Source organism: Branchiostoma lanceolatum, chromosome 2 (genome assembly GCF_035083965.1).
Source record: "Branchiostoma lanceolatum isolate klBraLanc5 chromosome 2, klBraLanc5.hap2, whole genome shotgun sequence".
NCBI lineage: Eukaryota > Metazoa > Chordata > Leptocardii > Amphioxiformes > Branchiostomatidae > Branchiostoma > Branchiostoma lanceolatum.
Window position 1 is genome coordinate 32220719 of NC_089723.1, and position 16726 is coordinate 32237444.

The 16726-nt window shown below is 40.2% G+C and overlaps 1 protein-coding gene across 1 annotated transcript in view; it reads right to left on the bottom strand.

Annotated features, from left to right (window-relative positions):
• Window positions 1–4882: 4882 nt before the first annotated feature.
• Window positions 4883–16726, bottom strand: part of LOC136426979 (SCO-spondin-like) — a 48297-nt gene continuing 36453 nt past the window's right edge. Inside the window, exons 12-23 of the mRNA XM_066415699.1 lie at window positions 15586–15963; window positions 14876–15049; window positions 14176–14349; window positions 13476–13649; window positions 11958–12335; window positions 11248–11421; window positions 10548–10721; window positions 9848–10021; window positions 8330–8707; window positions 7620–7793; window positions 6648–6894; window positions 4883–5096 (exon numbers count right to left, since the gene is read on the bottom strand). Coding sequence (XP_066271796.1) covers window positions 4883–5096; window positions 6648–6894; window positions 7620–7793; window positions 8330–8707; window positions 9848–10021; window positions 10548–10721; window positions 11248–11421; window positions 11958–12335; window positions 13476–13649; window positions 14176–14349; window positions 14876–15049; window positions 15586–15963 — 2813 coding nt within the window. The remainder of the gene's footprint in view (window positions 5097–6647; window positions 6895–7619; window positions 7794–8329; window positions 8708–9847; window positions 10022–10547; window positions 10722–11247; window positions 11422–11957; window positions 12336–13475; window positions 13650–14175; window positions 14350–14875; window positions 15050–15585; window positions 15964–16726) is intronic.

Genomic DNA, 16726 nt, shown 5'->3' on the forward strand with positions numbered 1-16726 from the left:
CTTATATATATATATATATGTGCCTCATACGCACACAGTTTTACCTTATCTCAAATGTAAAGAGAACACCAACCTTTTCTCAAGGCCGTCCCGTCCGCCATGTTACCTTGATACTCACAAATGCACGAAAAAAAGATAATTGAAGGCAGACGCCAACACTTCTAGACATGCTGAACGTCGTATTTATTCCTGTATTTAATCCCTAAGCCTATAAGAAAAGGCTCCTCATTTGAAAATCACTGATACTGTAGGTACAAACTTTGACAAAGTGCTTGCAGCGAACAAAAAATAAACCGGTTTTCCCGGTACTTGTACATTGTACATGTACTACTGATACTGCCACGCCACCTAGCAATATTTGGCTCGGATTGACACGCTATGAGGGGCTTACACTAGTAACATGTAACAATTTTTCAATCAGCTGAGTGAGAGGTATAGTAGAGACTAACAAAAACGGCCGCATCATCTGACATCTCACTATTCCCATTTCAGAAGCTGTCTCTCCAGAAGAGGTTCTAATGATAATAAATACTGAACCAAGTCTAGTTCCTTCCTTCTCCCAAATCTGCCATCATTTGATTGTGTTTATCAGTTTGGTATCAGGATACTTTGCCACCAAGACCTTTCACTGATTTGCTGCCACTGTCAAGATGATTTGCTGTCACTCTGAGGATGATTCACTGTCATGGTTATATGGGTCTTGAGGACAAATGTCCTGGTGGCAAAACGTCTGGAAAGCATTTGGTCCCGATCTGCCTCTGTGAGTGAAATATTTAACTGTTATATCCTTTAGTGTTAGCATTGGTGCGTGATATCTCAGGACCATAGCCAATAATGTATATATAGCTGTAGAGACTACAGTCTCGACTGGCTGAAACTGGAGCAGTCATTTAACTGTCGTGTGAGATTTGTCGTGAGACCGCCTCACCCCAAAATCACGGACCCGACATTCACTGAGACCCCGAAATAAAGTATTAAATCTCCCTTGTGGACCACTGTCATATATTCTGAGTTACAAGATACAGAAAATACACATTGACAAACACATTCCCTTCACCTTATTTATTTCTAATGTGTTGAATAACAATACATTCCTAAGTACTGTCATAAACCAATCCTCCAGATGTCTGCGGTTCTCCTCTGTTTCATTTTGAAGCCAGCCCAGTGCACTTATAATTAAAGGGACACAATGCAAAAGATACACTTGTTTCTGTTTCATTTCACATTCCAAGGCCTTGAAATGAAACATGTTTTTCTTCGTCTGATCTTAAACCCACTGCAACAATTCAAAATGTCTTTCTCTCAAAACGGCATCAATTTTCATGACTCCAATGATATTAACCCTATATCATTTCAACATTTGTATTGTGTTCCTTTAAGGTTAACGCAGAACAGATCACATTCAATTTGTAAAAAGGTATTATTATTAAAGACAATAGCTAATAGAGTAGTAACACCATAATATAGCTTTAAGCTGGCATATTATGTAAAATAAAACTTTTAATATTTAAAAGTGTTATACAATGTGCTAATATAATATCCACTACACCACACCTTATTGAAATTATCATTGATCACTATGTTAATTTCATGGATGACATCCGTCCTCAGGGTTAGTGATTTAGACCATGTTTCCAAAAACATTCAGTATGTGTTCCCCTTTAACATTAATATCTTTTATTATGATTGTGTGGCTCCTTGGTTTTTTTTTTTAAATTTAGACATTGATCTAGCTCTCCTCCACATGTTTGTGGCATGGCATTGAGTACATGTATGCATTGGCATCACAGAATCCGACTGAGATATACATTTTGTAGTTCAGATTATAATAGATAACTCATAATTGATATTCAGTTATACGACCAATTAAGTTTGGTTTCCAGCACATGTACCAGAATGTTCGGATTAGTCATTGTTCTGTCAGTTCTTCCTTCATTACTTAATACTAGAAGGTATTCTTTTTAGGTCCATTTAATGATGAGTTGCATTAGATTTTGTTGTCACAGGAGAATGCCATCCATTTGATTAACTTTTGATGTTATTAAATGCAAAATATGTAATTAATCAAACTCAGCTAGAAAATTCTGAGTACTAACCTGTACCAATATGCTAAGATAATTAAATATATGTATCAACCTAACTAATGACCCAGTTGAAAACTATGATTGTTATATATGCTAGCATTTCATAAAGAACAAATTTGACTGCCACACAATAACACTTAAACCATTGACATTTGACTGATTTTACATCCCTCATGGCTTACATGTTCTCTCCAAACAAGAGTGGTGACCAATGAATCGGCTGGCTGTTCCTGGCTGACACGACAATCTCAACCTTCAAATGCAACATTTTCTGGATATTCCAAGTAAGAACATGTAACATTTCAGTTTTTTCACATTTGCTTGTCACATGTACATTGTGCTATTGTAGTCTGCATTTGTATCTTATAGTTCGTCATTCTAGTGCTCTACTTTATGAATTGATGAGCAGTATTATTGTATGATATTATTGGATATATATAACCTTGTTATCACCTGTCTTCTTCACAAGGCTCGAAATACCACTTTTATATGCAGTCGTTAATGCAAGCAAAATTGCAGTTGTGGAGGTATTTTTTATGTATACCTGCAGCTTAGGCCTTCATCAATCAATGTACTATGTATATATCATAATTAGTTTTTTGTAGATTTGCTGTTTGACTTTTCAAATTCATCTGTTGACTCTTAACACATGCAAAAGAAAAAAAATCGAAATTGTTTCTAAGCCGTTTTCAGTGTGATCCACACTTACTAGAATCTGAGTGGTGCAGGTGGCTTTCAATGTTACCTACACCTGTGTTGGTATGTAGAAACAAGTATTTCGAGCCCTGTGTCTACATTAGATATGATTATATTATTATAGATAAGATTGATAGTCAATGTTAGAACTATTTTAAAGGTGCTACTTTACCCACCCTGTAAGTGGATCCTGAACATGAGACATATCTTAGGTACATAGATCAAAAGGCACCAAATGTCGTAGAAATGCCACCCTGCATGCATGCAATTGTGAAGAGAATTAACGTTTAACTTGCTTGCTTGCAGTGGAATTCAATTCTCGTTTTAGCTCTGGTTCTCTCCTCTGATTGTTTTCTTCTTTTGGTACCACCGTGCCAGACTATTTGGCAGGAAATGACGGGAGGAGCAAACCTGAGTTAAAAGATGATGAATTCCAGGCTAGAAGAGAGGAATGGTAGTTAAAAAAAATCCTATAAACCACTAGCAGGTAGTCTATATCATGTGTGTCTGTGTGTTCAACTATGATGTATTCAATGCCGTATTCCATTCAAGGCCATTTCATTTCTTAAGCTTTGACAACATTCTGGTGCTGTTACAATGTTGTCCTGACGTCAGAAGGTTGCTGTTAGGCTGACGTCACGTACACCATCATCTTACTTGTTCACGTTGTAGTCTGTAAGAGGCATAGATGCATATAAGAAGATGAATGTCAGTCAGATTATGATTCTAAAATTAGTAAACGTTTTATGGTGAAGGTATAAAAAGAAGTCTCAACATTTGTACTGTTCTTTCATTGTTCTGTTTCACTAGTGCCTGAATGAATAGTAGAACGTGACCAAAATATGGTGAACAAAATAATTTGCCAGTGAATGGTAAATAATCCAGTCATGATCAGGGAAGGTGTAGATATAGAAGAGCTCTGGACTAGGTGAATTCTTCAACCTATTCGACCAGTTTGTAGTTACTAGTACTAGTTGTAGTTTGTCCTTCTCTGGTTACGTTCGCCGAGGGCAGCGTTTGTGGGTGGGTTTGTTTGTAGTGGACCAGCATAAGTCAAGAATGCCTGTATGGATTGTTTTGATATTTGGTATGTTGGTAGGTTTTGATGAGACCTAAAAACGATTAGATTTTGGGCCCCCTAGCGGCTTCTTACGGTACTGCAGCGGAACTTCCTGTTTTGATATCTCGTGTTCTGGACATGCTATGGAACTGATTTTTGAGTGGTACATAGATCTTTGGACAGAGAGTAAGTGGTGTGGGTTTGCCCCCCCCCCCAGCAGGAGCAGGTTTTGCATCTGACTTTGAAAGGGAATAACTCAAGAAGGGCTTGATGGATGGTAATGATTTTTGGCAAGTAGATAGCTTGAGTGATGATGTACATGATTAGATACTTCTTATGCAAATCAGTATCTAGTTTGCATAATTAATGAGGAAATTTTATACATCCACCAAATTCCATGCTAGGACTCTAAAACATGTGACATAATTATGTAACTGAGGAAGAAAGAAATATTAATTGATATGAAGTATGCAAATGAAGACCTCATCTGCATAATTAATGAGAAAATACTATAACAAGTAATGATTTTTGATATGTAGATAGCTTGTGTGATGCTTAGTATGATTGGACGATAATTATACAAATCAGATTCTAATTTGCATAATTAATGAGGCAACTACAAAGATCCACTTTGTTCCATAATATGACTATTCAAGTTGTAACTGAGGAAGAGAGGACTGTTGATAGATAGAAAATATGCAAATGTGGACCTAATTTGCATAATTAATGAGTAACTTCTATTATTCCACACTGGCAAATGACGGCAATTTCATACATTTGATACTTTTTTGTGGCATCGGGAAGTCATATGAGTTGATTATCGTTGAATCAAATTATGCTAATAAGGGCCTCCTTTGCATAATTGATGATAAATGTTAGCATCACCTTCTTTGTTAAGCTCATAATTTGTTAAGCTCATACTTTGGACATTTTGTATTTTAAGACAATCAACTGGTATGATTTTCTTTATGACATTGCCTATTTCTCCTATTGGGGTAAACATTTTGGCCCACAAGTGTTTGTTGAAACTGTAGTGTCATACTTATTGCTCACCCATCTGACAGATGTAGGGCAGTTCCCTGTTGCACTTCATCAGGAACCAGTGAGTCAGTTTGGCCGTCCTCCACAGTGCCACGCAGTCCCTGATTTTGTGAGGTTTGTTGGACTTGAACTTACGATAGCTTCCCAGTGGAGTCTCGTCATTCCACTCCAACTTACGCTCCCTTTTCAGGTCATCCAGGCCAATCCAGTAGGCCCTAAAATAGAAAATGAATGAATGAATGAATACACGCTGGTTTTGTTGTCTTGTTAAGAAAAATGAAGAAGAAAGGCACCCTTTTTCAAATAGAAAAGTATGAAAGATAAATCTTATGTCATATTGTAAGTGGGGGCAATGTTATGGCCCAGTTCTTTTGGGAAATTGCTGCACGATGGACTTAGATGCTACAGGACTAAGAGAAGAACACACGCGAGACACAGGGCATTGTAGTCACACACGTACGGGAGTCATGAGTTGGGTCTCTCTCTCTGCTTCTTTACACAGACTCACTGTAGCTCAGACTTTTCTCCTCTGGTCAACTCACTCAACTCCAGAGCACCCGGCCTTTTATTAGAAAGTACTAGTCTCTACCAGACTAACCGCGCCGGCTATAAGGTGAACATTTGCCGGGGGACTTTTGCCATGGAGGGTAACATTCGCAGCCGGTTGCAATATTGGACCCTATCTCCGTAGCCGACTCCCTTCATACAATTGACTCTATTTCGGCCAATTTCTACTATTTTCCGAGCGACCCGCGGAGGCTTGTAGAACCTAAGAAAGTACCCAGACTGACTGTCTCCCATCCACAGTGGGAGAGACCTTTGAACTCTACAGGGCATTTCCCATAGTCAATACCATAAGTGCTAAATGACAGATTTCAAGGGTTTCAAACAATAACATGAAGGTATCAAATCTTTTGATGTCTTGACCGTCAAAAGTGAACGTCTCAGTGTGAGCAAGGCTACTTTACATACAGATCACTCGGCTGGCTTTAGTGCTAAAATACAGGTTTCCAGACGTGACACTTCAGTGCAAAGACGTTTCATTCCCAAAACACAAGCAAAACAACCACAAAACTCACTTTTGCAATTTTAAGGGGTTTTGCCACACTTACAATACCAGACGCAAACATTAGTAGTGAACTGATACAATGCAACTGACTTGCCTAATTCATTTCTACTTATTCTTGTGGTGTAGAGTTCCTCAGATGGGGTTGTAATTTGGTCACAGTACCCGTTTCGGCCAATATTCATTGTGATAGTGTATATAACGCAAATTGGTGTTTTTCTGACGAGGACCCCTTATTTCTTTTCCTAGTAGTCCCCAATGGCAAGCTAGCCTGCTTGAATCATGCTTATAGCGGCCCGCCAAACTTCGGAGGGTCCTCTTTGTGGCAAGGGGCCTGTTATACCCACAGACAGCAGAAATTTTGTTTGACCGAAACACTGACTAAATGGTAAGCTACAATTTAGTGCCTGTTAAAAGTGATAAAAGAATCTATGTTGGACTAGGAACACACAGGCGGCATTGAAGATGACGAAGAATAAAACATGAAACTAAAAGGAATTTATTAATATCATCTGATATTTGGAAAATCCCTTCAGATTAGTGATATTAAGTCTGATTCCACTAATATGCTCCGGGCGGTAAAGGACCGAAACACTTGGGCTGCCATCTCGACTCGTGACTGGAAGGTCTCAACATAAGCAAGCAAGTAAGCAAGCCATTAATACTTGAAATGTTACGTATCAACTATTTTATTATTTACCTTTGAGTTCTACCACCAGCACTTTTCTTCAGGAGGTCCCTGATGAATGTCTGCACTCCGTCATTTTTGATCATAGCCAATGTCCCTTGTCCATTGCCAATGTACTTGCACGCTTGTCGGGCTGTCCTGTAGTTCAGCCGTGTGTTGCGGTTGGAGGAGGACCAGAAGCACTGGTCCTGGTACCTGCCGAAGTTACCGACCTGGCGGACTCGAGGGTACAGGTCAGAGCACTCTGGGGTGGGCAATGCTGAAGATGGAGAATAGACAAAGGGGTAGTATCCGTCAAAAGATAGCATCTTAAGCTTCATTTCGTCATAAATCATACAAAGGTCATCATAATTTGCATGTAATGGCTAAAGAATTATGTTTATTCTATTGCATTTTTATAGCTGTTAGCTGTTACTTATTTATTTATCTATCTATTCACTTATGTTTCTGTCATAATCACAAAAGTCACACAAGTCATGTGTATGGCTTTTATATCACCAAATACAAAGGATTTATAATATTTACACATTGATATGCAAATAAAATCCAAATGTGTAGCTGAAATAAGGATGAATACCATTGTCTACAAAAAGGTGCAAAGGAGCTAAAAACTGTACTGCTTCGTTCTGAGCACATACAAAAATTCATGACCAGATTATGTTCAGAACATTCTGTAAAAGGAGAGGAAATTCCAAAGAAAGATGATCAGGTCAAATAATAGAACAGTCCTTTTTACCAACATCTTTACTCCCATACCAAATACACACATACATGTAATATTTACAACTTGTCGAGTTAGATAATGTCGATCCACAAATTTTAGGCTCTCTGATAAAAAATGGAAGCTATGAAAGGAAATTTCCTTAGGTACTCCTGACTTGTATCTATAAGGACTCAGATACAGGGGCAAGCTTCTTTTGTCACAGGAGACCTAAGCTTATTAGAAGATGCAGGCACGACTATTCCAATATAACTAAGAGTTACCTGAACAGGACACCCCTGTGTCACAGGCCTGTGCCTCCTGAGCCAGTCCCACACAGTCTGCTCCGCCGTTAGCTGGTGCAGGATTGGTGCAGGTTCGGTCCCGAGTCTCCTCACCAACTCCACACGTCACACTGCAGGGGGACCATGGGCCCCAGTCAGACCAACCACCATTGACTACATGGAAAAAAGATTATTGCTGGAACAAACTGGAAGCACGTCTGTTGAGAAGGACTAATCTACTAGATATAATTTCTGACTAATGCATCTACAAGGACTCAAGCTTCTTTTGCTATTATGGCAGACTACTAAGGAGATGCAGGTACAAAATTTACTACCGGTACCTGGACAGGATAAAGCCTTGTGAACCTATAGACATCAAGGCACCGAATTTCAGGTTATTCTGGTTTAATACCTAGGCGCAGAAGCACATGTAATACTTTTTTTCGGCGTTACAGGCCTGTATGATTAAAAAAAAAACTTTAAATTAAAAAATGATCCGTAGGTATTTGCCCACTCATTAACCTCAATGCCAAATTTCATGTCAGTTGACTGAAAAAGGCCAGAGTGGAATCCATTTCATCAAATAGCAAAAGGTGGAAATGTAAGGAAAAGCAATGTATTTTACCTTCCATACATAAGGAGTGATATACAATTCGTCTGGATCAAGAGACTATTTCCAGTTCAAAGCTAGGAAACTGTGGTTCACTCACCAGTTACCGACTCCCCACAGTAGACCAGGCTGCATGTAGGAGCCGCGGGAAGTTTATACACGAAGTAGCCGGCGCTGCAGGCCCGCACCTGGATGGTTGTATGCCATCTGCAGGTGTTACCGCTCCAGTAGGCACACGCCTGGCGCGAGACCTCGCCGTCAGCAAGGGTGGGGTGTTGTCCGTTCATCCACATCGGGGCATCGGTGCCGCATCTGAACACGCTCGGTGGCGCCTCTGTAGGCATGACATTTCCGGCAGGACCCATGAAGCGGTACCACTCTCCGTTAAACTCTCTATCACAGTTATCCGCTGTACCGTCGTTCACCTGCTGGACGTTCCTCGATGTCTCATTCAGTACAATGTAGTCGCTGCATGGATCTGAAGAAATAAGAGTTGATAGATTCTGCTATAAGAAATTGACCCTCCAATAAGAATGTAAAATTAAGGAAGGGCTTTGGCGCAAGTAGAATACCTCACCAGCTGAGTACAAGGGAGGGGATTATCCTTTGTTTTAATGCAGGTTCCCAAAATAAACGTTTTCTGTCTAAAACCATTTCGGTTAAAAAAAGGAAAAGAATTATTATAATTTGGTATATCTTGAAAATATCATTTAAGTCCTGTGTGTATATGTCCAAGGATAAGTACCGTTAGATTACCTGAACATGTTGCTGAGGGGTCCAAAGTTTAATAATTATTTCCAGGTGTCATCAAGACCTGCCCACCTACTAAACATCAAGACTTTAGGCCTTTTCGGGTTATCTAGTCGGCATACACATTTTTCATTTTATTTTATTTATACAGGGAAAAATACACTCAGGCAAGCTTGTTTTTCAGGTACCCCTGGCTTCACATATAAAAACACAAACTACGACTATCGTTACAAAATAACAATAATAACTAGAGTTCCACGAACACCTTATTTTCTCCAAATGATATAGCTGTTAGCTGTTACTTATTTATTTATCTATTCACTTATGTTTCTGTCATAATCACAAAAGTCACACAAGTCATGTGTATGGCTTTCATATCACCAAATACAAAGGATTTATAATTTTTACACATTGATATGCAAATAAAATCCAAATGTGTAGCTGAAATAAGGATGAATACCATTGTCTACAAAAAGATGCAAAGGAGCTAAAACCTGTACTGCTTCGTTCTGAGCACATACAAAAAGTCATGACCAGATTATGTTCAGAACATTCTGTAAAAGGAGAGGAAATTCCAAAGAAAGATGATCAGGTCAAATAATAGAACAGTCCTCTTTACCAACATCTTTACTCCCATACCAAATACACACATACATGTAATATTTACAACTTGTTGAGTTAGATAATGTCGATCCACAAATTTTAGGCTCTCTGATAAAAAAATGGAAGCTATGAAAGGAAATTTCCTTAGGTACTCCTGACTTGTATCTATAAGGACTCAGATACAGGGGCAAGCTTCTTTTGTCACAGGAGACCTAAGCTTATTAGAAGATGCAGGCACGACTATTCCAATATAACTAAGAGTTACCTGAACAGGACACCCCTGTGTCACAGGCCTGTGCCTCCTGAGCCAGTCCCACACAGTCTGCTCCGCCGTTAGCTGGTGCAGGATTGGTGCAGGTTCGGTCCCGAGTCTCCTCACCAACTCCACACGTCACACTGCAGGGGGACCATGGGCCCCAGTCAGACCAACCACCATTGACTACATGGAAAAAAGATTATTGCTGGAACAAACTGGAAGCACGTCTGTTGAGAAGGACTAATCTACTAGATATAATTTCTGACTAATGCATCTACAAGGACTCAAGCTTCTTTTGCTATTATGTCTACAAAAAGATGCAAAGGAGCTAAAACCTGTACTGCTTCGTTCTGAGCACATACAAAAAGTCATGACCAGATTATGTTCAGAACATTCTGTAAAAGGAGAGGAAATTCCAAAGAAAGATGATCAGGTCAAATAATAGAACAGTCCTTTTTACCAACATCTTTACTCCCATACCAAATACACACATACATGTAATATTTACAACTTGTTGAGTTAGATAATGTCGATCCACAAATTTTAGGCTCTCTGATAAAAAAATGGAAGCTATGAAAGGAAATTTCCTTAGGTACTCCTGACTTGTATCTATAAGGACTCAGATACAGGGGCAAGCTTCTTTTGTCACAGGAGACCTAAGCTTATTAGAAGATGCAGGCACGACTATTCCAATATAACTAAGAGTTACCTGAACAGGACACCCCTGTGTCACAGGCCTGTGCCTCCTGAGCCAGTCCCACACAGTCTGCTCCGCCGTTAGCTGGTGCAGGATTGGTGCAGGTTCGGTCCCGAGTCTCCTCACCAACTCCACACGTCACACTGCAGGGGGACCATGGGCCCCAGTCAGACCAACCACCATTGACTACATGGAAAAAAGATTATTGCTGGAACAAACTGGAAGCACGTCTGTTGAGAAGGACTAATCTACTAGATATAATTTCTGACTAATGCATCTACAAGGACTCAAGCTTCTTTTGCTATTATGTCTACAAAAAGATGCAAAGGATCTAAAACCTGTACTGCTTCGTTCTGAGCACATACAAAAAGTCATGACCAGATTATGTTCAGAACATTCTGTAAAAGGAGAGGAAATTCCAAAGAAAGATGATCAGGTCAAATAATAGAACAGTCCTTTTTACCAACATCTTTACTCCCATACCAAATACACACATACATGTAATATTTACAACTTGTTGAGTTAGATAATGTCGATCCACAAATTTTAGGCTCTCTGATAAAAAAATGGAAGCTATGAAAGGAAATTTCCTTAGGTACTCCTGACTTGTATCTATAAGGACTCAGATACAGGGGCAAGCTTCTTTTGTCACAGGAGACCTAAGCTTATTAGAAGATGCAGGCACGACTATTCCAATATAACTAAGAGTTACCTGAACAGGACACCCCTGTGTCACAGGCCTGTGCCTCCTGAGCCAGTCCCACACAGTCTGCTCCGCCGTTAGCTGGTGCAGGATTGGTGCAGGTTCGGTCCCGAGTCTCCTCACCAACTCCACACGTCACACTGCAGGGGGACCATGGGCCCCAGTCAGACCAACCACCATTGACTACATGGAAAAAAGATTATTGCTGGAACAAACTGGAAGCACGTCTGTTGAGAAGGACTAATCTACTAGATATAATTTCTGACTAATGCATCTACAAGGACTCAAGCTTCTTTTGCTATTATGGCAGACTACTAAGGAGATGCAGGTACAAAATTTACTACCGGTACCTGGACAGGATAAAGCCTTGTGAACCTATAGACATCAAGACACCGAATTTCAGGTTATTCTGGTTTAATACCTAGGCGCAGAAGCACATGTAATACTTTTTTTCGGCGTTACAGGCCTGTATGATTAAAAAAAAAACTTTAAATAAAAAAATGATCCGTAGGTATTTGCCCACTCATTAACCTCAATGCCAAATTTCATGTCAGTTGACTGAAAAAGGCCAGAGTGGAATCCATTTCATCAAATAGCAAAAGGTGGAAATGTAAGGAAAAGCAATGTATTTTACCTTCCATACATAAGGAGTGATATACAATTCGTCTGGATCAAGAGACTATTTCCAGTTCAAAGCTAGGAAACTGTGGTTCACTCACCAGTTACCGACTCCCCACAGTAGACCAGGCTGCATGTAGGAGCCGCGGGAAGTTTATACACGAAGTAGCCGGCGCTGCAGGCCCGCACCTGGATGGTTGTATGCCATCTGCAGGTGTTACCGCTCCAGTAGGCACACGCCTGGCGCGAGACCTCGCCGTCAGCAAGGGTGGGGTGTTGTCCGTTCATCCACATCGGGGCATCGGTGCCGCATCTGAACACGCTCGGTGGCGCCTCTGTAGGCATGACATTTCCGGCAGGACCCATGAAGCGGTACCACTCTCCGTTAAACTCTCTATCACAGTTATCCGCTGTACCGTCGTTCACCTGCTGGACGTTCCTCGATGTCTCATTCAGTACAATGTAGTCGCTGCATGGATCTGAAGAAATAAGAGTTGATAGATTCTGCTATAAGAAATTGACCCTCCAATAAGAATGTAAAATTAAGGAAGGGCTTTGGCGCAAGTAGAATACCTCACCAGCTGAGTACAAGGGAGGGGATTATCCTTTGTTTTAATGCAGGTTCCCAAAATAAACGTTTTCTGTCTAAAACCATTTCGGTTAAAAAAAGGAAAAGAATTATTATAATTTGGTATATCTTGAAAATATCATTTAAGTCCTGTGTGTATATGTCCAAGGATAAGTACCGTTAGATTACCTGAACATGTTGCTGAGGGGTCCAAAGTTTAATAATTATTTCCAGGTGTCATCAAGACCTGCCCACCTACTAAACATCAAGACTTTAGGCCTTTTCGGGTTATCTAGTCGGCATACACATTTTTCATTTTATTTTATTTATACAGGGAAAAATACACTCAGGCAAGCTTGTTTTTCAGGTACCCCTGGCTTCACATATAAAAACACAAACTACGACTATCGTTACAAAATAACAATAATAACTAGAGTTCCACGAACACCTTATTTTCTCCAAATGATATAGCTGTTAGCTGTTACTTATTTATTTATCTATTCACTTATGTTTCTGTCATAATCACAAAAGTCACACAAGTCATGTGTATGGCTTTTATATCACCAAATACAAAGGATTTGTAATTTTTACACATTGATATGCAAATAAAATCGAAATGTGTAGCTGAAATAAGGATGAATACCATTGTCTACAAAAAGATGCAAAGGAGCTAAAACCTGTACTGCTTCGTTCTGAGCACATACAAAAAGTCATGACCAGATTATGTTCAGAACATTCTGTAAAAGGAGAGGAAATTCCAAAGAAAGATGATCAGGTCAAATAATAGAACAGTCCTCTTTACCAACATCTTTACTCCCATACCAAATACACACATACATGTAATATTTACAACTTGTTGAGTTAGATAATGTCGATCCACAAATTTTAGGCTCTCTGATAAAAAAATGGAAGCTATGAAAGGAAATTTCCTTAGGTACTCCTGACTTGTATTTATAAGGACTCAGATACAGGGGCAAGCTTCTTTTGTCACAGGAGACCTAAGCTTATTAGAAGATGCAGGCACGACTATTCCAATATAACTAAGAGTTACCTGAACAGGACACCCCTGTGTCACAGGCCTGTGCCTCCTGAGCCAGTCCCACACAGTCTGCTCCGCCGTTAGCTGGTGCAGGATTGGTGCAGGTTCGGTCCCGAGTCTCCTCACCAACTCCACACGTCACACTGCAGGGGGACCATGGGCCCCAGTCAGACCAACCACCATTGACTACATGGAAAAAAGATTATTGCTGGAACAAACTGGAAGCACGTCTGTTGAGAAGGACTAATCTACTAGATATAATTTCTGACTAATGCATCTACAAGGACTCAAGCTTCTTTTGCTATTATGTCTACAAAAAGATGCAAAGGAGCTAAAACCTGTACTGCTTCGTTCTGAGCACATACAAAAAGTCATGACCAGATTATGTTCAGAACATTCTGTAAAAGGAGAGGAAATTCCAAAGAAAGATGATCAGGTCAAATAATAGAACAGTCCTTTTTACCAACATCTTTACTCCCATACCAAATACACACATACATGTAATATTTACAACTTGTTGAGTTAGATAATGTCGATCCACAAATTTTAGGCTCTCTGATAAAAAAATGGAAGCTATGAAAGGAAATTTCCTTAGGTACTCCTGACTTGTATCTATAAGGACTCAGATACAGGGGCAAGCTTCTTTTGTCACAGGAGACCTAAGCTTATTAGAAGATGCAGGCACGACTATTCCAATATAACTAAGAGTTACCTGAACAGGACACCCCTGTGTCACAGGCCTGTGCCTCCTGAGCCAGTCCCACACAGTCTGCTCCGCCGTTAGCTGGTGCAGGATTGGTGCAGGTTCGGTCCCGAGTCTCCTCACCAACTCCACACGTCACACTGCAGGGGGACCATGGGCCCCAGTCAGACCAACCACCATTGACTACATGGAAAAAAGATTATTGCTGGAACAAACTGGAAGCACGTCTGTTGAGAAGGACTAATCTACTAGATATAATTTCTGACTAATGCATCTACAAGGACTCAAGCTTCTTTTGCTATTATGTCTACAAAAAGATGCAAAGGATCTAAAACCTGTACTGCTTCGTTCTGAGCACATACAAAAAGTCATGACCAGATTATGTTCAGAACATTCTGTAAAAGGAGAGGAAATTCCAAAGAAAGATGATCAGGTCAAATAATAGAACAGTCCTTTTTACCAACATCTTTACTCCCATACCAAATACACACATACATGTAATATTTACAACTTGTTGAGTTAGATAATGTCGATCCACAAATTTTAGGCTCTCTGATAAAAAAATGGAAGCTATGAAAGGAAATTTCCTTAGGTACTCCTGACTTGTATCTATAAGGACTCAGATACAGGGGCAAGCTTCTTTTGTCACAGGAGACCTAAGCTTATTAGAAGATGCAGGCACGACTATTCCAATATAACTAAGAGTTACCTGAACAGGACACCCCTGTGTCACAGGCCTGTGCCTCCTGAGCCAGTCCCACACAGTCTGCTCCGCCGTTAGCTGGTGCAGGATTGGTGCAGGTTCGGTCCCGAGTCTCCTCACCAACTCCACACGTCACACTGCAGGGGGACCATGGGCCCCAGTCAGACCAACCACCATTGACTACATGGAAAAAAGATTATTGCTGGAACAAACTGGAAGCACGTCTGTTGAGAAGGACTAATCTACTAGATATAATTTCTGACTAATGCATCTACAAGGACTCAAGCTTCTTTTGCTATTATGGCAGACTACTAAGGAGATGCAGGTACAAAATTTACTACCGGTACCTGGACAGGATAAAGCCTTGTGAACCTATAGACATCAAGGCACCGAATTTCAGGTTATTCTGGTTTAATACCTAGGCGCAGAAGCACATGTAATACTTTTTTTCGGCGTTACAGGCCTGTATGATTAAAAAAAAAACTTTAAATAAAAAAATGATCCGTAGGTATTTGCCCACTCATTAACCTCAATGCCAAATTTCATGTCAGTTGACTGAAAAAGGCCAGAGTGGAATCCATTTCATCAAATAGCAAAAGGTGGAAATGTAAGGAAAAGCAATGTATTTTACCTTCCATACATAAGGAGTGATATACAATTCGTCTGGATCAAGAGACTATTTCCAGTTCAAAGCTAGGAAACTGTGGTTCACTCACCAGTTACCGACTCCCCGCAGTAGACCAGGCTGCATGCAGGAGCCGCGGGAAGTTTATACACGAAGTAGCCGGCGCTGCAGGCCCGCACCTGGATGGTTGTATGCCATCTGCAGGTGTTACCGCTCCAGTAGGCACACGCCTGGCGCGAGACCTCGCCGTCAGCAAGGGTGGGGTGTTGTCCGTTCATCCACATCGGGGCATCGGTGCCGCATCTGAACACGCTCGGTGGCGCCTCTGTAGGCATGACATTTCCGGCAGGACCCATGAAGCGGTACCACTCTCCGTTAAACTCTCTATCACAGTTATCCGCTGTACCGTCGTTCACCTGCTGGACGTTCCTCGATGTCTCATTCAGTACAATGTAGTCGCTGCATGGATCTGAAGAAATAAGAGTTGATGGATTCTGCTATAAGAAATTGACCCTCCAATAAGAATGTAAAATTAAGGAAGGGCTTTGGCGCAAGTAGAATACCTCACCAGCTGAGTACAAGGGAGGGGATTATCCTTTGTTTTAATGCACGTTCCCAAAATAAACGTTTTCTGTCTAAAACCATTTCGGTTAAAAAAAGGAAAAGAATTATTATAATTTGGTATATCTTGAAAATATCATTTAAGTCCTGTGTGTATATGTCCAAGGATAAGTACCGTTAGATTACCTGAACATGTTGCTAAGGGGTCCAAAGTTTAATAATTATTTCCAGGTGTCATCAAGACCTGCCCACCTACTAAACATCAAGACTTTAGGCCTTTTCGGGTTATCTAGTCGGCATACACATTTTTCATTTTATTTTATTTATACAGGGAAAAATACACTCAGGCAAGCTTGTTTTTCAGGTACCCCTGGCTTCACATATAAAAACACAAACTACGACTATCGTTACAAAATAACAATAATAACTAGAGTTCCACGAACACCTTATTTTCTCCAAATGATATAGCTGTTAGCTGTTACTTATTTATTTATCTATTCACTTATGTTTCTGTCATAATCACAAAAGTCACACAAGTCATGTGTATGGCTTTTATATCACCAAATACAAAGGATTTGTAATTTTTACACATTGATATGCAAATAAAATCGAAATGTGTAGCTGAAATAAGGATGAATACCATTGTCTACAAAAAGATGCAAAGGAGCTAA